The sequence below is a fragment of the Lissotriton helveticus genome, chromosome 9 (assembly GCF_964261635.1).
Source record: "Lissotriton helveticus chromosome 9, aLisHel1.1, whole genome shotgun sequence".
In the NCBI taxonomy this organism is placed as follows: domain Eukaryota; kingdom Metazoa; phylum Chordata; class Amphibia; order Caudata; family Salamandridae; genus Lissotriton; species Lissotriton helveticus.
The window spans coordinates 726,903,539-726,928,488 of NC_136070.1; the positions used below are offsets into that span (position 1 = coordinate 726,903,539).

At 47.6% G+C, this 24,950-nt stretch overlaps 1 protein-coding gene across 2 annotated transcripts in view; it reads right to left on the reverse strand.

Moving 5' to 3' along the window:
* The window catches only part of SPTBN2 (spectrin beta, non-erythrocytic 2), a 680,775-nt gene that overhangs the window by 205,711 nt on the left and 450,114 nt on the right, over positions 1-24,950 (reverse strand). For both annotated transcript variants that reach the window (XM_078660840.1, XM_078660841.1), the window contains one exon: positions 8,649-8,738. In XM_078660840.1, the coding sequence (XP_078516966.1) occupies positions 8,649-8,738 (90 nt within the window). The remainder of the gene's footprint in view (positions 1-8,648; positions 8,739-24,950) is intronic.

Genomic DNA, 24,950 nt, shown 5'->3' on the forward strand with positions numbered 1-24,950 from the left:
TGCACAGGCACCCACTCTACCACAAAAACGAGCGCTGGGTAGGGCGAAATCGCCGGTTCCACCAGCTGGATCCCTCACGACAGGATGGGGACACGCCCACTCGAGGCCACGCCCCCTTTAGTCAATTTCACTCAAATAGCGCGCTGAACCACAAGCGCTCTGATAGCCAGTCAGCTCCTGAGGCACAGCCGGGAGCAGCAGTGTATTTTGTGTTTTAACTGTGTAATACTGAAAATTTTGACATTGTTTTTAAAAGTTACTCACTTGTCTGTTGCACGATTACTGTGCACAGGCACCCACTCTAGCACAAAAACGAGCGCTGGGTAGGGCGAAATCGCCGGTTCCACCAGCTGGATCCCTCACGACAGGACGGGGACACGCCCACTCGAGGCCACGCCCCCTTTAGTCAATTTCACTCAAATAGCGCGCTGAACCACAAGCGCTCTGATAGCCAGTCAGCTCCTGAGGCACAGCCGGGAGCAGCAGTGTATTTTGTATTTTAACTGTGTAATACTGAAAATTTTGACATTGTTTTTAAAAGTTACTCACTTGTCTGTTGCACGATTACTGTGCACAGGCACCCACTCTAGCAAAAAAACGAGCGCAGGGTAGGGCGAAATCGCCGGTTCCACCAGCTGGATCCCTCACGACAGGACGGGGACACGCCCACTCGAGGCCACGCCCCCTTTAGTCAATTTCACTCAAATAGCGCGCTGAACCACAAGCGCTCTGATAGCCAGTCAGCTCCTGAGGCACAGCCGGGAGCAGCAGTGTATTTTGTGTTTTAACTGTGTAATACTGAAAATTTGGACATTGTTTTTAAAAGTTACTCACTTGTCTGTTGCACGATTACTGTGCACAGGCACCCACTCTAGCACAAAAACGAGCGCTGGGTAGGGCGAAATCGCCGGTTCCACCAGCTGGATCCCTCACGACAGGACGGGGACACGCCCACTCGAGGCCACACCCCCCTCACTGCCCCCTTGCTACAAACATGTGCATGGGCCGGAAGCGCAGCGGACGAGCGCAGCGGGCGCGACGAATGCGCGCCGAAGGCGCGCATAAGGCAAGCTCGTCTGCGCTCGTCCGGGCCCTGGGCCACCTCCCCTGCATCCCAGCCGTCATCACGCAGATGCTATTCGCCGGCAATTCTTTACAAGCTAAGGCCCCCCACCAACACTTGCTCTCGGCACTCCCTTCAAGCCTTGGACTTACCGTCAACCTGCCCTACTTGTTTTGCACCTCTCAAATCTAACCTGTGCACAACGACCACACATGACTTCTACATGCTCTTGCTAAATTGCCGCCCACTGCCCAAGCATAGCGCCGAAATGGCCTTATTGATAGAGGAATATACCCCGGATGTACTGTTCCTTACGGAAACCTGGCTTACCAGTGATTCTAACCCGGCGATAGTAGAGACCCTCCCCACTGGCTACCAAATCACACGTCAAGACCGGCCAAAAGGGAGAGGAGGAGGCCTTGCTATCATCCATAGGGAACAATATCACGGTCGACTCTCTTCTGAGATTATCTCGGACTGCGAGAGCATGGGTTTTAACATCAACCTCTCTCCCAACATCTGCTTGTCAGGTACCCTCATCTACCGCCCGCCCGGTCCCCCGAAGCAGTTTCTTGAAACACTGCCATCCAATGCGCCAACAGAGTCAGTACCTTATCCAACTTCACCGTGTTAGGTGACTTGAACCTCCATTTTGACTCCCCCTTGGACCACACAGCTGCCATCCTATTAGAGGATCTAGCAGCTCTACAACTCACCCAACTTGTCCCCTCCCCTACTCACGTAAAAGGCCACTTATTGGATCCAATTTTCTCGAACTGTCCTGATATCACAGTGGACCCAGGCATTTCCTTACCCTGGACTGACCACTTTTTAATCCCCTTCAAATGGACTACGCCTAAAATTTCTCCATCCGTCCCCACCACCAAACTCAGGCGAGCTTGGCCGCGCCTTGAGGTTGACAAGTGGTGCATTAAACTTGCTAGTTCACAACCAGAGATACAGGAAGATCCCGCCCTAGCAAATCAGGCCTATACCAACTGGATCACTCATACCCTTGACTCCACTCTCCCAATGAGCAAGACTGTATTGAAGCGACCCCACAAAACTGCCCCTTGGTATACCCAATCTCTTAGGGAGAAAAAACGTCTCTGTAGAAGGGCGGAAAGACGCTGGCGTTTAGACAATTCGGCAGATAACAAAAACCGGTAACGTGAAACCATCAACGAGTATAAAACCCAAATAAAAGCAGCTCAGTCGACTTATTTCGCCGACAAAATCCTGAAGGCGAAATCTAAACCCAAAGAGATCTTCCAGATCATTAAAAAGTTAACAAACCCGTCCCCTGCGATGCATGTCCAGAAATCTGTCACCCAATGTAATGACATTGCCGAGTTCTTTTATCAGAAAATTAACAAAATCAATTCAACTTTTTCTTCCCCAAACAGTGGCTCATCTAATCAACCTAATGATCTCCCTGGCCCGCTACACCACCCCATCCCATACAGCTTAACCCACTTTCCCCCACTAAACCACTCCACTTTAGAAACACTAGCCCTCAGTGTCAAATCAGGTTCTCCGGCCGATCCTGCCCCTCCTGACATCCTAATGGCAGCATCCCATACCACCCTGCCCGTCATCAGAGAGGTACTAAACTCTTCCATCTCCTCTGGCACTGTCCCAACCGTCTGGAAGCAAGCCATGGTTAGGTCATTAATCAAGAAACCCAATCTAGACCCGTCTGACCTGGCTAACTATCGCCCTATTTCTCTGCTCCCCTGGTTGAGCAAGGTTTTGGAGAAATATGTGAACCAACAGTTAGTGAACTTTCTAGAAGATCATCACATACTGGATCCTACTCAGACGGGTTTCAGACCTAAGCACGGGACAGAGACCGCCCTCCTCATGGTCATAGAGGAAACGAGGAAAATCTTGGATCAGGGAGGATCAGTGGCAGTGATCCTCCTTGACCTAAGCGCGGCATTTGACACGGTCAGTCATGTCACCTTACTGAGCCGTCTGTCCTGTGTGGGGATTAAGGATAAAGCCTGGGCATGGTTTGAATCCTTTCTGGGGAACAGATCTTTCAGGGTTTTTGATGGCGACTCCGTTTCCTCCAGCAGACCTCTAAATTGTGGAGTTCCTCAGGGCTCCTCTCTGAGCCCTGCTTTATTCAACCTATATATGAGACCGCTGGCTAGTGTCGTCCGCCCGTTTGGAGTTAAGATCATCTCATATGCGGACGACACACAGCTGGTGGTCTCACTGGCGCAAGAGGCACCCCGAACTGCGCCAGGCGGGCTCAGAGAATGCCTGGAGGAAGTGAGGAACTGGATGTCGTCATCATCCCTGAAAGTGAACGGAGAAAAAACTGAGCTGATGCTCTTGGGACCCTCAGAGCCGACTTTTTCCCCCTCCCTATGGCCACCATGCCTAGGACCCCCCACCACCAAAAGTACCATCAAAAGCCTCGGAGTGTGGCTGGACAGTTCTCTATCTTTCAATGTCCAAGCCACAAAACTTTCAGCCACCTGTTTTGGCATTATGAGAGTGCTAAATAAAATGTTTCCTCTTCTTCCTATGGAAGCCAAACGGGCAGCCATTCAGGGTCTCATTCACTCACGCCTTGATTTTAACAACATACTGTATCTGGGCGCACCAGGATATACCCTTCGCAGACTACAGACTGTACAGAATTGTGCAGCTCGCCTTCTACTCAAAATCCCTCGCAGACACTCAGTGAGGACCGGACTAACTAGCCTTCACTGGTTACCGGTTCGGCAGAGAGTTCTGTTCAAAGCGCTATGCATAGCCCACCAAGCCTTCTGGGACACGGGACCCATCATCGCCCGTGATCTGGTCATCCACTACACCCCAAACCGAAGTCTTCGTTCCAGCCAGACTCTCTTAGCAGTGGTTCCAAGAATAAAAAGAGCTAGAATTGGCGGAAGGACGTTCACTTACAACGCTTCCAAGGCTTGGAACACTCTGCCATTCCATCTCAGAGCCACTCAGAACCTCACTATGTTCCGCAAGCAACTAAAGACCTACTTATTTACATCTGCTTGCTAACTGCTGTTCCTCCCTCCCTGTCCTCTGCAGGTCATGGCTATCCCAGCGCTTGGACGCCCTCAGGCAACAATTGCGCTTTACAAATCCCCAAGTTTACAAGTTTAGTTTACCTCACTCAGGTGGGTGGGCCAAGTACCCGCGACAGACACAGGCCCAAAACGTATTGAGGAGACTTCAAATTTACTTATCACAAAACAACCTGGTTTTGAAAGGGGGGTCACTTGGGTTTTTGGCCATGGGCTCAGCAGCAATCTAGGGAAACCTACCAAACCCACACATTTCTGACAACTAGACACCCATTTGTGCCGGCACGGTGATCCCACACAGAAATATGTGGAAAATGTGGGTTTTCCAGCTAAATTTGAGGTTTGCAGGGGATTCTGGGTAGGACAACGTTGGGGTATCTATGCAAGCCATGTCTCCCTTGGCTCCCCCTGGTGTCTAGTTTTCAGAAATGTGTGGGTTTGGTAGGTTTCCCTAGATGGCCGCCAAGCCCTGGGCCAAAAACCCAGGTGCCCCCTGCAAAACCTGGTTATTTTGTGATAGTTCATTTTGAAATCTCCTCAATAGGTTTTGGGCCCTTGCCTGTTGAGGGTACTTGGTCCACCCACCCAAGTGAGGTACCATTCTTATCAGGAGACCTGAGGGAACGCTGGATGGTAGGATATTTGTGTCAGCCTGGTGATCCTACAACTTTACCACACAATTGTTTTTGAAAAATTTGATTTTTTCAGCTAAATGTGAGGTTTGAGGGGATTCTGGGTAGGGAAATGTTGGGGAACCACACAAGCCATACCTCACTGGACTCCCCAGGGTGTCTAGTTCTCAGAAATGTGTGGGTTTGGTAAGTTTCCCTAGATGACCGCGGAGCCTGCAGCCAAAATCCCAGGTGACCCCCTTGCAAAATCAGGTCGTTTTGTGGTAGGTGATTTTGAAGTCTCCTTAATACGTTTAGGGTCCTTGCCTGTTGCCACCCACACATGTGAGCTACCATTTTTATTGGGAGACCAGGGGGAACGCTGGGTGGTAGGAATTTTGTGTCCGCCCGGTGATCCTACAACTTTCCCACACATAAATTTGAGAAAAATGTGATTTTGTTCTGCAAAATGTGAGGTTTGCAAGGGATTCTGGGTAACAGAACTCGGTGAGAGCCAGACAAGTCACCCCATCCTGGATTCTCCTGGGTGTCTAGTTTTAAAAAATGGATAGGTTTGCTAGGTTTACCTAGGTGCCGGCAGAGCTAGGGTTCAAACTCTACAGCTTGGCAATTTACAAAAAAGTGCCAGTTTTCATTATAAAAATGTGGTGTTTCCACGTTGCGTTTTGGGCCGTTTCCTGTCATGGGCACTAGGCCTACCCACACAAGTGAGGTACCATTTTTCTCGGAAGACGTTGGGGAATGCAGGGTTGGTGGAATTTTGAGGATCCACGCAGATTCCAGAACTTTCCACCACAGAAATGGGAGGAATTATTTTCTTTTTTTTTTTTAACAAAGTTTGAGGTTTGCAAGGGATTCTGGGTAATTATTATTATTATTATTATTATTAATTGTGTTTTGTTAAGCGCAAACAACCCGGAGGCCTCGTAGCGCAGAACCTATTGAGAGCCAGACAAGTCACCCCATCCTGGATTCCCCTGGGTGTCTAGTTTTAAAAAATGGATAGCTTTGCTAGGTTTACCTATGTGCTGGAAGAGCTAGGGTTCACAATCTACAGCTAGGCATTTTGCGAAAAAAAGGGTCATTTTTCACTGTAAAAAATGTGGTGTGTGCATGTTGCGTTTTAGACAGTTTCCTGTCGCGGGAACTAGGGCTTACCCACACAAGTGGGGTACCATTTTTATCGGTAGACTTAGGGGAACACAGAATTGTACAGCAACTGTTATTACATATTGACTTTCAATGCATTTCTGTGTTCCAAATGTAAGACAATGTGTAAAAAAGACGTCACTTGGAAAAAAGTAGTTTAATTCATATGCTAGAATGGGTACCCATATTTTCGGAGATGTGCAAATAGCTATTGTTTCTAAACTCTATATTTTGTTCCCATTTCAGAAATACATAGGTGTCTTTCATACCGATTTTGTTCCTGTTTATATTTTCCCAAATGAATTGTTATATACCCAGTACACAATAAAAAACCATTGCAAGACGCTGCTCAGTTATTGGCTCTGGGTTCGTCAGGTTCTTGGTGAACCTACAAGTCCTATATATCTTCACAACCAGAAGGGCCCAGCAGATGTAACAGTATATTGCTTTTCAAATCTGTCATACTTAGAAGAAGTTACAGGTGAAAACGTTGGCACAAATGGCTGTTTTTATAAAAACTCAATTTCAATTTTTCCTATTTTCAACTGATAGTTTCTATGTATAGCTTTCCATGATCCATCATTGCTTTCATACCCATTTCTACCATTAACTGGAAGGAGGTTAAAAGCACAAAAAATAGCAAACATAGGCTATGTCACAGTAAAATGCCCAAACTGTGTACAAATATTTGGCTTTCTGACGAAAGTCTGCTTATCCCTGAAAGATGGTGGTTTCAGCACCTCAAACCCTTTGCTGATACCATTTACAGGGAAAATAAAATACACTCATCTGTAGCCCTTTTTCCTCAGTTTTCCTGAAATACAAAACAAAACGTGGCTGCATTTTGGCTCATTTCTGGGTCGCCTCAAGGGGAATCAACAATCCCTGGGTACCTTTAAAATCCCCATGATGTTGGAAGAAAAGGACGCACATTTGGCGTGGATACCTTATGTGGTCAAAAAGTTACAGAGGCCTAAGCGCGAACTACCCCAAATAGCCAAAAAAAGGCTTAGCACAGGGGGTGGAAAGACCTAGTAGCGAAGGGGTTAAACTATGTTTACCTGTATTGTTGTAGTTTTTATATACTGTTTGTTCTTTTATGGTCCAATGAGATTGTGCTGAGTAAAGATTTTTGACTGAATCAGGTATGTGATTCAACAAGAAGTTAAAATCTAATGAGAGAGGAAGTTACTGTTGAGTGACCTATCAAAAGTGTGGTTCAACGTAAGGATGAGTAGAGTTCTAACGTGTACAGAACAGAGTTCTAAAGTGTGCAACACCCCTCCATCTGTAAAATGTTAAATGGAGAATAGCGCAAGTTGAAATTTGAACAGTACTTTTTTTTTTTAACACCTATTCACAGGAAATCCAGAATTCATTTAACTACAGCAGTTATAAAAATATATAGTCTATAAATTATATACAGGCAACTCTTGACAACAAAAATACATCTTTCTCTCCTTAATGTTTTTGACTCTGACAGAGTTCTCAAAGTCAGTGAAAAGCCTTTGAATTTCTATGGATGCTGACCTTCTCTTTGGACTCAACCAGATAGTCAAGACTTATTCCACTAGCCTAAGACTTTACACACTTTCTGTTTTTTTGGGGGGAATACGTGGTTGAGTTCAACAGCCAATTACGGTGTTTGAATAATGTGGCAACTTATCTTGATGCTCCTAAATATCTCCTGTGTAGCTACAATGATCCCAACACGGAGTATCTTTATTCCAAGATCCAACTGTGAATTGAAGTTCAAAGTTTAGCAAATTACCTCTGGAGTATCAACTATTTCTGTACAAATTGCCAAATTCTGAAAAACTCTTCCACTCAGCATTAGGAATATTTATAATGACACCGACTTAAGAAGGACCATCTAGACAGGGTTCTTCACCCATACCTAACTTTAGATGGTGTCTGTTTGCATTCTTTGAATGTCAAAAAGGGCCTAACAGCCAGGACAAAGGTTATGTTTCAAGATCCAGCGCTCATTTGAATTTACAGCTCTTTCTTACTTTGCTTCAGCAGGCTTCCTAGTCACATCAGTAGTGGACACGTGAGCTTCTCTTCACTGCAAACTGCCCAGCTATCAGAGCATTTCCTATTCAACTTGATCTCTGATGTTCATCATACTCAGAATAGTTCATGTCTCTGAGGTACAACAAGATAAGCGTATTGTAATAAGTATGTGCCTCATGTGCACAGAGAATTTATCTGCAAAGTGATTGTGATAGAGCCTACAATGATATGAGAATATACATTAGCTGAGGTAAAACTGCATGAAGTACAGAGATACGGCGCTCTGTTGGAATACCGTGCCTAAAGATTGGTGAGGATTTACTTGGATTTGCCTAAAGTGGGTGTGCTTTCAGTCCCATGAAAATGTGCACGCAGGGCACCGACAATGCAATCACATTGCGTGCAATGAACAAGCACATCATGCAGGGTGCCAAAAATGTACATATCTGTCAGTAAAACCGTGGTTCTAGTGCACTGGGGATGTGATTGGTGCACAGTGGTATCCTGTGTATTGTGAGGTGCAACTTCTTTAAGAACCTGTTGGCAGAGGACACTGGAAAAGCGTCTACAGAAAAGCAAAGCCTAGTTTTCCAAGTGTGAAAAAGACATGACCTGCATGTGGACAAGATCTCTGAAGTGCAGGAGGACTATGCTATCAATGTAGGCTAAGGCTTTCTGGGTTACTTGAGTCGAACAAATTTTGGTCAATATAGCGCTGCCAAAACCACTTACCTGATTCTTCTTTATAAGCAGCTGCACTGTGGGCAGGTCCTTGCCATGCTCCGTCGAGGAGGCCATAGGCATGCGCTCCTTCACCCACAACTACAAAGAGTAAAAGATATTAAAACAAAGATTAAGCCTCTAACACAATCTTTCTAATAAGATAACATACAGTGAAAAGGGCAGAACCGTTATGATACACATAGCACACAACTACATCAGTTAAACGGAACAAGAATCCCTTGAATGCAGAGATCTATTACCACACACAGAACACGCTGTTTTTAAAAGAGAAATTTTAGTCAAAATTTGTATTTAAGAATTTTCCAAGTCAGTCTGATTAAATTGCATTTTTCATGGTATCATCAGCTAATGCCTCTGTGAGAGGCCCATCAGTCACAAATGTACAATGTTATTAAGTCATGACTCAGTTGTATATACAATTTTCTACAATTTGTTTTTTCATTAAGAACTCAATCACTCAGAGACCTTAAGGATATAAACAGCAGATAACAAATGAAGAAAACTAACTTCATGATACAGGTGTCCAGGAGGTGAAAGCAGTTGGCAGAATAATTCCAAAGCGCTGTTAAACCATAATCAATGATAAGACAAATCCACAGTGGTCAAGTACTCCAGAGTTTGACACTCATGCAACCCTGAGCCAGCTTGGCTAGGCAGCCTCAATCTTGCAGGGTTAGTTCAAGAGGAGATGCTCTCAAAGACAGGCACATTGACACAGTCAGAGCAGTGCCCAATAAATAACCAGGGGGCACAACTGCTGAAGAGGGTAGCTGGCAGAACAATGGCTGAGTGCGGATGTGCAATGCTGGATGTTTATGTGGTGACTCTTCGTGGTTGATACCAGAGGAGTGTGGCAAGACCACAAGAGGTTACTAGGATGCTACGGAACCCGCCCATACTGACACATGTAAGTCAGTCAAAGTGGATGTAGTCCATATAGACAAACGGATCAGGGCACATAGTCACAGCTTGCAGTGTTGGGCCATATGACCTCGACCAGCCCACTAGGCAGTGACCCGCACTTAACAGCTCAGCTCAGCAACGAGCAAGCTGTGGAGAGGATTGGAGAGTGCTCCCCCTCCACCTAGATTAAAGGTTTTCAAACTGAGGCATGTGCCCCTGGGGGTTTATCATGTATATTTCAGGGGGGGAGGGGGGGGGGGGACACCAATCGAACTTCAAGTACTAGCAAATGAAGATGTGGTCTTGAAGCATGGCCCTGTTTATTTGGTGTGTTTTAGCTTGGTTTCATTTACATTCAGCTCTTGAAGTGCATAATAAAGTGTGGGAATTGTAATACTGAGTGACTTGTATATTTATAGTGCTACAAGCTCCGAGGCCTGTGACAGAAAGCACTTTTCATATATTGGCCATTAAGTTAACATTTTATTACACACAGCGAGGACTTTGTAGTCTTTAAAATATTACAAGTGATTGCAAAATATATATTTTAGTAATAAGAAATCAGACTGTACCTAGTGCAAAAATCTTTTTAAGTGTCTATGAAAAGGACATACTCCCGAACTCAACTGATAACAGCCTCACATTAGCTCTCAAAAAGAATAACTCTGTCTTCATGAATGTTAAAATGGCTATCAATTAAAGCCTAGATTTTCTCCCAAGCAGACTATCTATTTGAAGATAAATCAACTGCACACATTTACATTTCTTTGAGGTAACACGCACCCTGGAGTAAAGTTTTGTTTCTTCATTAGCTCTTCGTCCCTTCCTTAGCTTCACAGTACAGAAGCCCCCAAGCCAGCCCCTTCGCTTTCAGGTAAAGGAACCATAAGATCAGCATTAACCATTCAGCGATGGGTACATCATTCCACATGGATCCTGTCCACATCCACCTCTGATTACATGCACATAGCCGTTCAAGTGAGTGGCAGGGAGGAGTCCAGCACGGTTGCTTTCACATACATAACCCTGATCTTCCAGACCCCCTGAGGCCTATGAGTAATGGCCCAAGAAAAAGAGGAAAGTAGTGAGATTCAAGGATATCTTCAAAACGATGGCCCAGAATTGAGTACGCAATGTGGGGGCTATTGTTTTTGTAAAGATGGACACACAGCTTCGTGTAGAGAAACCTCCAGAGAAGAAAGAGACATCGGGAGACTCTTTTTTTTTTTAAGTGCCCATCACTACCATCAGAGCAACAAATAGGGGTGTGAGTGGCCACTGCAATCCAATTATGGCTGTCTTGACACAAAAAATGGAGTTGGGGGTCCATGTTCTTGCTGACATTAGTGAAGAGTCCATCCTTTCTGCACGAGGAACAAGGCCAAAGCAATAGAGGGCGAGAAATAGGGCTTTTGTTTTCTTTTTCATGTACAGATAGCCTGCCTGTGCTGCCTAGGAGGAATCTATGTCTTTATCCCACAGTCTTTTCCCCCGCAGGGAATCAAAACGCCGTCGTTACAACGACCGCGTTATGATTCCGCGTACCATTACTCCGCAAGTCAGAACAACGACTTGCGGAGGGGGGCGCTGGATGTTGGAATAGTATAATTTACTATTGCAACTCCAGTCTGAGTGAACACTAGGGAAGGTGTTGGATTTTAAATCCAACAACCCCCCCCCCCCCCGCAAGTCGTTGTTCCGACTTGCGGAGTAATTGTATGCGGAATCACAACACAGTCGTTGTAACGACCGCGTTGTGATTCCCTGTGGGAAAAAAGTTTTGTGGTAAACGTGGATTACCGCCTAGGAGTGATGGCCCAGTGGAGGGAGCAGAGCCTAAAGCCTGCCTAGCAGGGCTGTCAGTATCATTGGTGCTGCAGGAGCAGTGGCACTAGGGACCAGCAGTGTGAGGGGCCAATTATACCCTAATTATTTATTATCCTTTCTTGCTTGCATTAGGGCTGTGAAAGAGCCGCAACCCCTACCTCGTCAAAGCCGCGCCTTCCCTCAAGATCCCGAGCCTCGCCATCTGATTCTGTGGCGTCCATGACAACCCGGACTCCACCCCTCTCTCCTTCCTTACAGGAACCAATCGCGACGAGCGGAATCCCGGAAGGACTATCCAGTGACCCCGGAAGTACCTCCCACAACCCAGAGACGGAGCGCAGAAAAGCCGGAACCAAAGAGGACAGGGTGTTCAAGCAAGTGGACTCGTGGCAGGAGACAGCGTGCGAAGAACCGGAGGAGAAGAGCGGTGACGGAGAAGGAGACGAAGTCTGGACCGAGGACTGGTGGAGTCCGTTGGAGGAGGCTGGAGAGCGGCCGTAACTCACAGGAGAGTTACGGCGGGGCATGTGAGTACCGAACCCTTGCTTGAGAGCATAGTAGTAGTGTATATAATAGTCACGCCCACACCTTGCACCCGTCACTGTAGAGATATTGTATATAGCACCCGTGTTGTCCGTCACGAGCACGCCTGTACAGAAGACCCCTGCGCTCGCCCGTCACACTATCACCCTTCCGCCCTCCTAATCTTCCTCTTTCCAATTCTTGATCCCTCCCCTACCTTCCTCACGTTCCTTTCCTCTCCCACACCCCCTGGTGTCGGTAAAAAACAACATCTGCATCTTGTTAGCCGGACTAACTGCCCCTCTCTCTCTCTCCTTCCTATACCTCCGAGGAACCACCATCCCGAGCGGCCAGCCGACGAGAGCGCTTCGGAAGAAGACCACTACCCGACGCCTGGCCAAGCACCTCTTCGGACATCTCCCTCCTGTGTGTCTCCGTTCCAGTCCCTTTTGTACTTTACCTATATTCTGTTCCTTGACAATAAAACCGGCTCAGACATAGCCCACTTTATCCGGCCTCCCCGCTTGTTATTCCGGCCTGCCTACACCCCACGATCACAAGGGCCTAGAACATTGTGCCAGTGTTTCTGTGGTCCTTGGAGGAGTGGCCCATGGGAAGGCAAAATCGAGGCAGAGGAGGTTACCTTAGTTTGAGCCTCCGAACAAAAGGCAAGAAGGGAGCCCATGTTTGCAACAAAGGGTAGAGCACACAGCCAGATTCATAAGGCAGTTGATGTCACTAGTGAAGCAGGTGCAGCAACACTAGGGTCCAGGGGTCTGAAGGGCCAGCTGTATCACAATTATGTCTGTCTTTCTTTAAAAAAAGAATGCATGGAGGCTCATTTTCTATGCTAGCAAAAAGTAGGCACGGGCAAAATGAGGGAGCTATTATTTTCTGAAAGGGACAGCCAGCCTGTTTCAAGATTCGAGTGATGGTCAGGCATGGTGTGGAAGAGATGAAAGAGGCAGATGTGATGGGTCTCTGCTGCCCCAGTAGTAGGTGATCTATAAAATGCATTCTATCCTGACAAAGGATAAATACTAATTGGCCAAATCTTCCCTTCAGAGACACCAGAAGCAACACCCCCGCAACGATATCATAAAAATACTCCCACCACTTCCTGACTGACAAAGAAGTGGGCAAAATCACGGTAAATCTGAACATTTGCCCAAGCAAACTGGAGAAGGATGTAGAATAGCTTGTTTCCCAAGCTGACGATCTGGAAAAGATGGTGAATGAATGCTCAGAAGAGAAACACCACATGGGAACCAGGATCCTAACATGGAAGGAACAGTATAATGACTTAATGCTAAAACACGAAGAGCTTGAAAAAAAGATCAAGAATTAACAATATCATGATCTGAGCTCTGCTCAGGAACGTTGAAGGTAAAGACATAAGTCCAATGCACATAACACTGTATCAGGAACCGTCCAAAGGACACAGCGTGTCCAGAACTGGTGCATGTCATGAAGCACCCCCAGATGTTTTAACATATGTTTGCATTACTGGAAAGCAATGACAAGCTCCAAATATACCATCAACTATAAAAATAACACTTGGCAAATGTTCCGTGACATCTACCTTGAAAAGGTGGAAAGATTTCCAGAAAATAACGGACTACATCCAAAAATATCAATGTGACCATTTCTTCTATGGAACAATGAGAAACACTCTGTGAATGCCCTGGATAATGCCTGCTCCACACCAGGTATCAGAGAGGAGTTTGAGGACTGTATTATACAGATGACTAAGAAATCCACTCTAGAAGAAAAACATGAGAGAGACAAAGCAGAGGTCCACCAAAAGTTTTAACAGCTCGACAGTCAACATGGCGACACCAGCGCAGGAGATCATCCTAGAAAAAAGGTAGACATGGCCCAGCCAAGACTAAAGCAATGACTTAACTTTGAGCCCTTCACTGCATTTGGGATAAGAGGACAATGAAAAGTCAGGCAAGCAGATTCATTCTGGAAAACTTGTTGGCCAACACTCTGTAGAGGGGTGGGACGAGAGTTTACCAGGGAGAAGAGGGAAAACGGATGTCAAATTCATGGTTATATGTTTTTCGATATGGAAGCAGTTGAAATGGGTGTGATAGGATGCTGGGAGGGTTTGCAGAGAACAGTCACACTGGGCAGTGATGATTACATAGTGTAAAAGCCCAAGTTACTTACCTTCGGTAACGATATATCTGTAAGGAACATTAGTTAGTTATAGATTCCTTACCTTACAATCACCCCCTGGCGTCAGACTGGATCCGAAAAGTGTTTTCATCCACAGTACCTCTGCGCGTCGAAAGGTGGTGTCCGTTGGCTCTGCGTAGGTCGTTGGCGTCGTGGTCGCCAGGATGACGTAGCGGCAGATACTTAGATACCGCCCTTGCGCGCGGACGTCTGTTCTGTAAACGACTTTCCGCTCCAGAAATGCACAGCCATGTAAGACACTGACCATTAGTGCCCAAAACTAGGGCCCTGAAATGCTGTCCTTAATCCTAGAAATCAGTTCGCAGAACGGGGAGGATGGGTAGGGCGGTAAGGAATCTATAACTAATGTTTCTTACAGATGGAATATGCTACTTACCAGTATGCATCTGTTCTTGGCATAGAGGGCTGCAGAGTGGTACATTTATGAATAGATCGCCATCTGGTGTTGGGCTCGGATGATTGCACTTGTTTTTCTCTTGGAGAAGTCTTTGTCGTCACGAGATCGATGACTCCTCCTTTGGGTGTTAGTGCGCATGGGCATCGGCTCCATCCTTAGATTGTTTTGCCATAGTAGGGTTAGATGGAGTAGTGTAATAGAATACAGAAAGAGATGCCCATGTAAGTGTATCTAAATAAGATAATGTTGGGACAGACACAGGTTTCCGGGGAGGCAGGGAGGGCATGTACCACTCTGCAGCCCTCTATGCTAAGAACAGATGCATACTGGTAAGTAGCATATTCCGTTCGAGGCATATGGGCTGCAGATGGTACATTTATGAATAGATTATACAGCAGTTACCTCCCTAGCGGTGGTCACCCGTGTCTGTCGCAACCGTTTGAAATAAAGTTTTCAAAAACAGGGGGGGACGCACTCTCTCCAACTATCCAGGCTAGCGCAGGAAATCTGGAGATGGGCCATTCCTCAAAACATCTATCTATTAGCCGAACACCTACCAGGAGTTCAAAATCAGATAGCAGACATCTTAAGCAGACAGTCAAAACAAATACACGAATGGGAACTGCACCACCAAATACTGCAGCCATTCTTCCAAAGATGGGGACAACCAGAGATAGATCTCTTTGCCACTCATCAGAACGCAAAATGCCAAAGCTTCGCATCCAGGTACCCCCACCACCTGTCGCAGGGCAATGCGTTATGGATAAATTGGTCCAACAAATTTGCATACGCTTTTCCCCCTCTCCCACTAATCCCATTAGTGGTCCGAAAGCTGCAACAACACTCAATGACCATGATACTAGTAGCACCCACGTGGGCACGACAGCCGTGGTTCACCACGCTCCTGCAACTCTCACAGGTGCAACACCAAAAGCTAAGAATTTTACCCATGCACCTTACACAGAACCATGGAGAAATAATGCACCCAGATCCCAAACAACTGAACCTAGCGATCTGGCTCCTGAAATCCTAGAATTTGGATACTTAGATCTACCCCCAAACTGTATGGAGATCATTAAGCAGGCGAGACGTCCCACCACCAGAGCATGCTACGCAGCTTGGCCCACTCTGGCTTGTTGTGTAGCCTGCACATCAACACAGTAGTGTTTTGTGAAGGTATGTGGTGTAGACCAAGTTGCTGCTCTGCATATGTCATCTAGGGGAATGTTTCCTAAGAATGCCATAGATGCTCCTAGCTTACGTGTAGAATGTGCTCTAGGAGGAACAGCTAATGTTCTCTTTGCTTTTATGTAACATATTTGTATATATCTTACGATCCATCTGGCAATGCCCGCTTTAGAGATAGAATTGCCCTTATGTGTTGGGGAAAACGCTACAAATAGTTGTTTAGTTTTCCTGAAATTTTGTGTCCTTTCTATGTAGTACAATATTGCCCTTTTGACATCTAGTGTATGTAGGGCCCTTTCTGCTACCGTCTGTGGTTTTGGGAAAAAGACTGGTAGTTCCACTGGTTGATTGATGTGAAATGCTGAAATTACTTTAGGCAAGAACTTTGGGTTTGTTCTAAGAACCACTTTATTCTGGTGTAACTGTAGGAATGGTTCTTGTATTGTCAATGCCTGTAATTCGCTTACTCTCCTGAGGGAGGTAATGGATAGAAGGAAGGCCACCTTCCATGTAAGGAATTGTATTTCACACCTATGCATAGGTTCGAAAGGTGGTCCCATTAGTCTGGTGAGTACTATGTTAAGGTTCCAGACCGGGGAAGGTGGTAATCTTGGTGGAATGACTCTTTTAAGGCCTTCCATGAAGGCTTTGATTGCTGGCACTCTAAACAGGGATAGGTGTTGCCTGTTTTGTAGGTACGCTGCTATAGCTGCTAGATGTACTCTGATAGATGTGTACGCAAGATTACATTGCTGTAAGTGTAGTAAATAGCAAATAATATCCTTTGTTGATACGTCTAGAGGGTTGATGTTATTACTGGTACAGTATACAGCAAACCTTTTCCACTTCGCTGCGTAGCATGCTCTGGTGGTGGGACGTCTCGCCTGCTTAATGATCTCCATACAGTTTGGGGGTAGATCTAAGTATCCAAATTCTAGGATTTCAGGAGCCAGATCGCTAGGTTCAGTTGTTTGGGATCTGGGTGCATTATTTCTCCATGGTTCTGTGTAAGGTGCATGGGTAAAATTCTTAGCTTTTGGTGTTGCACCTGTGAGAGTTGCAGGAGCGTGGTGAACCACGGCTGTCGTGCCCACGTGGGTGCTACTAGTATCATGGTCATTGAGTGTTGTTGCAGCTTTCGGACCACTAATGGGATTAGTGTGAGAGGGGGAAAAGCGTATGCAAATTTGTTGGACCAATTTATCCATAACGCATTGCCCTGCGACAGGTGGTGTGGGTACCTGGATGCGAAGCTTTGGCATTTTGCGTTCTGATGAGTGGCAAAGAGATCTATCTCTGGTTGTCCCCATCTTTGGAAGAATGGCTGCAGTATTTGGTGGTGCAGTTCCCATTCGTGTATTTGTTTTGACTGTCTGCTTAAGATGTCTGCTATCTGATTTTGAACTCCTGGTAGGTGTTCGGCTAATAGATAGATGTTTTGAGGTATGGCCCATCTCCAGATTTCCTGCGCTAGCCTGGATAGTTGGAGAGAGTGCGTCCCCCCCTGTTTTTGAATATAATACAAGGCTGTCATGTTGTCTGTTCTGATCAGGACTGCTTTGTTGATAACGTGCATTTGAAAGGCTTTCAATGCTAGAAACACTGCTAGTAGTTCTAGATGATTGATGTGCAGTCTTTTTTCCTGCACATTCCATCTTCCCTGTACTGTATATTTCTCCATATGCGCTCCCCATCCAGTGAGCGATGCATCCGCTGGTATTATCACCTGTGGAATTGGTTCTAGGAACGACCGCCCCTTGGCAATGTTTGTTGTGTTCCACCACTTCAGAGAGCGGTGTGTGCGATCGTCTACCAACACCAGATCTGTAATCTGTCCTTGAGCCTGATTCCACTGTGTCGCTAAGCATTCTTGCAGCGGACGCATTTGTAGTTTGGCATATGGTATTAGCAGTATGCTTGATGACATCATCCCTAATAGCTGCATGAACACTCGCGCTGTTAGTGAGTGTTGTGGTTTAAATTTTGAATGACTGTAAGCATTGTTTGGATCCTGACTGGATTGGGGTATACTTTCGCTTTTTCCGTGTCTATAGTAGCCCCTAGATATTGTTGAACCTTGCTTGGTTGCAGGTGTGACTTTGTGTAGTTCACCGTAAACCCTAGCTGGTGCAGCAGCTGAATTGTCTTTTGTGTGTTCTGAAGACATTCTTCTTGTGACTTGGCCTTTATTAGCCAGTCGTCCAAGTAAGGGAAGACATGTATTTGTTGTCTTCTTAGGTGAGCTGCAACCACTGCTAGGCATTTTGTGAATACTCTTGGTGCCGTTGTGACCCCAAATGGAAGGACTTTGAATTGGTAATGTTGTCCTTCTACCACAAACCTGAGGTATTTCCTGTGGGCTTTGTGAATAGGGATATGAAAGTAAGCGTCTTTTAGATCCAGTGTAGAAAGAAAGTCCCCTTTTTTCAGTAAAGGAAGTACTTGTTGGAGCGTGACCATGTGGAAATGTTCCAAATTTATGTATGCATTGAGAGGTCTGAGGTCTAGTATTGGCCTTAGAGACCCGTCCTTTTTGGGGATTAGGAAGTATAGGGAGTATACTCCTGTTCCTTGTTGTTGTTGTGGAACCTTCTCTATGGCATGCTTTTCTAGTAGGGATAGTACTTCTTGTTTTAACAGTGTTAGGTGGTCTTGGCTCATTGGACGCTGTTTGGGGGGGATGTTTGGTGGGGTAGCTGTGAGTTCCAGGCAATAACCATGTTGGATAATTTGTCTCACCCACCTGTCTGATGTGATGTTTTCCCAGACAGGTAGGAACTGTGATAGGCGTCCCCCGACCGGTGTTATATGGTCTGGGGGGAGCTGTATGAAGTCACTGTTTTGGGGTTGGAGAGTTGCGGTTGTTGTTGTTTCCGCAACCTCTTCCCTTGTTGTTGTTACCTCTGTAATTGCCTCTAGAATTACCTCTTGGTGATGTCGGTGTAAAAGAGGTTGGTTGCTGGCTTGTACCTGTATTTTTGGATCCTCCTCTATAGGTGGACCTACGAAAGGAACCTCTTTGGGTTGGCTGTTGCAATGCTCCCATTGATTTAGCCGTTTCCGTATCTTTTTTCATCTTTTCTAAGGCCTCATCTGTCCCTGAGCCGAAAAGTGTTTTCTCATCAAAAGGTTGGTTCAATAATGATGTTTGTACCTCTTGTTTGAACCCTGAAACTCTGAGCCATGCATGTCTTCTTAGCATGATGCTTGTGTTTATGGATCTTGCTGCAGTGTCTGCTGCGTCTAGGGCGCACTTAATGGAAGTATTAGTTATTATCTTTCCCTCTTGTATGAGTTGATCTGCCTTCTTTTGATGTTCTTTAGGGAGATGCATGATGAGTTTTTCTAATTCATCATAATGCGCTCTGTCATACCGTGCAAATAGCGCTTGCGTATTAGCTATGCGCCAGCTGTTTGCCGCTTGGGATGCTACTCTCTTGCCGGAGGCATCTATTAGCTTAGACTCTTTGTCAGGAGGCGGAGCTTCTCCTGTAGTTAAAGAGTTTGCTCTCTTACGAGCGTTTATGACCACTAGTGAGTCCAGAGGAATTTGCCCCTTGATAAATATTGGGTCTTTTGGAGCTGCCTTATATTTTTTATCAATTCTTGGGTTAAATACCCTAGCCCTCACCGGGTCTTTGAATATTTCTGATGTGTGATTGAGGAGACCATTAAGCATTGGTAGTGTTCCGACGTTCTTTGTGCAGCAGGTAGTGTTTCTAACAGGAAATCCTCTATTTGAGGTTCTGCATGTAGTTCTACCTTGTGATATTTTGCTGCCCTATTAATTAGTTGTGCAAAACCTGTATTATCATCAGGTGGTGAAGGTTTTGAGGGATACAGTTCAGGGTCGTTATCATTATCTGACCCTACATTATAATCTTCCCATGGGTCTGCATCCTCTGGGACCGTGTCTTCATCATCCCTAGGATGTTCTCCCTCTCCTGTGTCACTTTCTACATCTGTTATAGGTGTAGATGGGCGTGGTGTAAAAAGAGTAGTTGGCATAGTGTGAGGAAGAGGAGAAGAGGGTGTGTCTCTAGGTTGTGGAGAAAGGGGAGGAGTTGTATTCGTCCCCATTGTTCTCTTCTTAGGAGGAGGAGTTTTTTCGTCCAACTGTTCATTCTTCCTCTTTTTAGGTAGTTCTGTCACTACCTTGCCAGTTTGTGGATCAATAAACAAAGTCTTTTGTTTGGGATCTGTGTCGGTACCGAAGTTTTTGGTTCCGAAAGGTGCTTTTTCTTCTGACTGTCCATTTGTGTTTTCGGCACCGAAAGTTTATTCGAATCCGATATTTTCGGTGTCGAGGATGTCTTCGACGTCGAAGCATGTCTCGGTTTCGACATGGAATGTTTCGACTTCGAGCTTTCCTTTGTATGGAGCTTCGGTGTCGATGTCGAAGTGGGCCGCTTTTCGGATCCACCATGGTGGGAGACCGAGTGTTTCGGTTTCCTTGCCGGGCCCGAAGGCGGGGCGTCTGAAACTTTTTTCGGTTGTCTGACCGGGCTCGGAGGCGGGGTCGACACCGTGCGGGGTCGGTTCTTTGGCAAAGGGACATCGTCACTCACGGTTTGATGAACGTCGATTTCCTCGACGTCGGACTCGTCCGCTTGTGACCCCGCCTCGTCCTCCTCTTCTTCCTCCTCTTCGGGGTGCTGGTCCTCGAACAGCTCCAGGATTGCCTGTGACTGCATTCTCGATATCTCGTGTCTTCGGGCTCGACGGTTTCTAATCGTCGACTTGGAAGAGAATGCCGCGCAGGCTTCACAGTCCCTGGATTCGTGTTCAGGGGACAAGCAGAGGTTGCACACCTCGTGTAGGTCCTTGTGTGGAAACTTAGCACCACACGTTGGACATTTTTTGAATGGAGTCCTTTCCATGGACTCCGGGCTGGACTACGTCGAGATGGGCCTCCTGGTCTCGTCGACGTAGCAGTTAGAAATCTTGTTGTTGACGTCGAAACGCGTCGAAATGGAAGTGTAGTCGCGTTCGATAACAATACCGTCGAATTGGAAAGGGAATACGCGCAGAATATAACTTTTTTTGTCGAAGTCGATCCGGAGCGCTTTGATCCTCATCCAAACCCGATGGCGGAAAAAAACAATCTAAGGATGGAGCCGATGCCCATGCGCACTAACACCCAAAGGAGAAGTCATCGATCTCGTGACGACAAAGACTTCTCCAAGAGAAAAACAAGTGCAATCATCCGAGCCCAACACCAGATGGCGATCTATTCATAAATGTACCATCTGCAGCCCATATGCCTCGAACATATCGTTACCGAAGGTAAGTAACTGATGCATCTGAAAGAAACACGTTAGTTACAGATTCCTTACCTTAGAATAGATACCCCAGCAATACCAACCATGGTGGTGGGTCTGCAAACCAAGATCACACTAGAAAGTCCTGGAGAACAGAACAGCCAAAGAAGCAGGCTCTCCGGACTTGGCTGTCCAGACAGTAGTGTTTGGTGAATGTGTGCAGCGATGCCCACATGGCTGCCTGACAGATGTCATTCAGAGGCACTCCCCTTCCCAAGGTAGTAGTGGCTGCAGTCGCCCTGCTGGAGTGAGCGCGTATGCCGACTGGAGGCTCCTTTTTAGCCCAGAGAGTAACAAGCCTTAATACACAACACGACCCATCGAGAAATGGTGCGTTTGTGTACGCCCCGACCCTTCTTTGCACCCACGTAACGAACAAAAAGTTAATCATCCACCCGGAACTGTTTTGTGTGATCCAGATAGAAGGAGAGCGCACGTTTTGGGTCGAGACAGTGGAGCCTCTCTTCTTCCTTTGAAGGATGCGGAGGCGGAAAGAAGGTGGGCAGAGTAATGGTCTGCCCGAGGTGAAAGGCAGTGACCACCTTAGGAAGGAAGGATGGACGGGTCCGGAGAACCACCTTGTCCGGATAAACAGATAGGAAGGAGGTTTTGAAGAAAGAGCCTGGAGCTCAACTCACTCTTCTAGCAGAAATGATGGCCATCAGGAAAGCAGTTTTAAGAGTCAGAAGGCGTAAAGAACAGTTATGCAGTTGCTCAAAGGAAGCACACATGAGATAGGTTAGCACAAGGTTCAAGCCCCACTGAGGCATACCAAAGGGGATTGGAGGAAAAAGAGGTGTTAAGCCTTTTTCGGAAACGGTTAACTACCGGGGACTTGAAAAGGGAATGCTGATCTGGCAACCGAAGGAAGCCAGAGATGGCTGAAAGATAGCCATTGATAGTGCCCAGAGCAGAGCCCTGCTGGGCTAAAGAGACAAGAAACAAGAGTACTTCAGAAAGGGGATCCACAGCCTTTGCTGTGCGCCATGCCACAAATTTGTTCCACCTTCAGGTGTATACCGTCTTAGTGGAGGGACGCCTGGCTGCCTAGATTACATCACAGATTTCAGGAGGCAGGTCGAAAGACGTCAACTGCTGCCGCTCAATCTCCACGCAAGGAGGTGGAGACTGGACAGGTTCGGGTGGAGAATCGTCCCCTGCTGCTGCGACAGAAAATCCTCCTGAAGAGGCCATCTGATCTGAGGATCGATGGCCATGTTGAGCAGCTCGGGATACCAGACTCTTTTTGACCAATTCGGAGTCACAAGAATGACTTGGGCCTGGTCGCGCTTGATCTTCTTCAGCACTCTGGGCAGAAGAGGTATAGGCAGAAAGGCATACAACAGACTGCAACTCCATTCGCGAAGAAAAGCGCTGACGAGCGAGTGCCGCCTTGGAAATTCCAGAATTGCTGACATTGCACGTTCTCTTCGGTGGAGAATAGATCTAACCAAGGCTATCCCCACTGTTGAAAGAGACCATGCACCATCTCCGAGTGAAGACGCCATTCGTGATCCATCATGCACCTGTGGCTGAGTTAGTCTGCCCTGGCGTTCAGAGAACTGGCCAGGTGTTGAACCGCCAAGGAAATGCCCTGATGTTCCAGCCATGTCTAGAGGCGAAGGACCTCCTGACATAGGGTCCATGACCCCACCCGTCCTGTTTGTTGCAATACCAAATGGCGGTGTTGTTGTGCATGAACACCTGCACCACTCTTCCACCGGACAGAGGGAATGAATACCTTCAGTGTAGGACAAATCGCCCGGAGCGCCAGAAGGTTGATGTGAAGCCAGAGGCCTCTGATCTCAGCCTCTCCCATGTGGCCACCCTATCCCAGAAGGGATGCGTCCGTCCCCACAGTGTGCTTTGGTTGGGGAAGGGAGAGGGATCTGCCATTGAATCCTGGTTCGTAAGCCACCACTGCAGTTGTTGAGCAGTGCCCTCCGAGATCTGGACGCAATCTGACAGATTCCCCTGAAGCTGCGCCCACTGGAACTTCAGGTCCCACTGCACAGCCTGCATATGCCACCTGGCATGATCAATCAGCAGGATGGAGGAGGCCCAGCAGCCTCAGGGTCATTCTAACCGAAACCAGGGTTGGGGCTGAAAGATCGGAATCATAGACCGAATATCCCGGACTCGCGGTTCGGGACGATAGACCAGAAACCATATCATGTCCAGAACCGCTCCGATGAATAGGAGCTTCTGAGAGGGAATCAGGTGCGACGTCGGCACATTGATGGAGAACCCCTGCAAATGCAGGAAGTTGGCCGTAGTCTGGAGGTGGGAGATGACTGCCTGGGGCGAGCCCGCCTTCAACAGCCAGTCGTCAAGATAGGGGGGGAAGACTGAAACCCCTGATCTGCGCACATGGGCTGCGACCACCGCCATCACTGTTCGTGAACACCCGAGGGGCGCTGGTAAGGCCAAAGGGGAGCACGGTAAACTGAAAGTGCTCGTGGCCTACCGTGAACCTTAGGTAACGCCGGTGAGCCGGCAGGACGTGGATGTGAAAATAAGCGTCCTGCCAGTCCAACGCTACCATCCTGTCTTGCGGGTCGAGGACAGTCGAGACCTGAGTAAGCATCAACATCTAGAATTTCTCCTTCCGGAGGAACCGATTGTTGTACCGGAGGTCCAAGATAGGATGCAGGCCCTTGTCCTTCTAGGGAACCAGAAAGTAGTGGGAATAATAACCACTACCTACTTCTGGGACAGGAGCTTCCTTGGCCAAGAGAGATGTACCTCCCTGCTGGAGAATGGCCAGATGATCCTCCGACATGTGGTGGTATCGCAGTGGCATTGCTGGAGGGGTAGTCTCGAAGGGGAGGGAGTAGCCCCTTCAGACTATCTGGAAAACCCACCTGTCCGAAGTGATGGTGCACCACTGGGGGAGGTGATGGCGAATCCTGCCGCCCACTGGCGTTTGATGGGCCTGAAAGAACGGACTAGGAGGGTTTTAATGCCGCTGCAGAGGGGGGGGGGGGGTTGGTGGGCTGGCCTGCCCGCTGGCTCCCGGAACCACGACGGTTGTTTCCACGTCCCCGGATGCGCAAAGGTTGGGTAACTTGCTGCGGTCTGTGGCCCTGGGTGGGAGGCAGCAAGGCACCCCTTCCGTAGCCACGAAAGGGGCAAAATGCAGACTGCGCAGGACGGGAGGAGAGGCCCAAGGACTTGGCCGTAGCGTGTGAGTCCTTGAAGCACTCTAGGGCGTTGTCTGCTTTGTGGCCATAAGGTGACGGCCATCAAAGAGCATGTCCATCAAGGTGTTCTGGACATCCCTTGAAAAGCCAGTGGGCCTCATCCAGGCGTAGGGCAGAAGCGTGGTCCTGCCCAGAGTCGGCGATGTCCAGCCCACAACGGATTGCAAACTTTGCTGCATCTCTCCCAGCGGCAACAGCTGGGAGCGCACTGCCCGGGCCTCCTCCGGACACTGAGGAAGAACTTGAGCCACCGTATCCCACACTGAGTGCGAATAACGACCCAAGACATGCGGTGTTTATGGACCGCAGTCCTAAGCTGGAGGAAGAGAATTTTCTTGCCATGGTGGTCCAGCTTCTTGGATTCCCGTTCCGGTGGAGCGGTAGGGAAGGCGCTTTGGAGGTGGAGGCTTCGACCACCAAGCTTTCTGGGGTGGGGTGTTGGGAGAGGAAAGTGGGGTTGCCTGGAGCCGGGGCAGTGGTGTCGGGCGATCATGCTGTCCACGGGAGCCCCCGTGTTGGGCTTGGACCACGTGCCCAAAAGGACGTCGGTGAAGGCCTCATTAAACGGCAGCAGGGGCTCCGAAGAGCTCGCTGCCGGTTGAAGCACCTCAGTCAGGAGGTTAGTCCTGACCGCCACCGTAGGAAACTCGAGGTTGAGAGCCTCGGCCGCCATACGCAACACCACTGCGTACGACGCTCCATCCTCCGTAGCCACGGTAGAAGG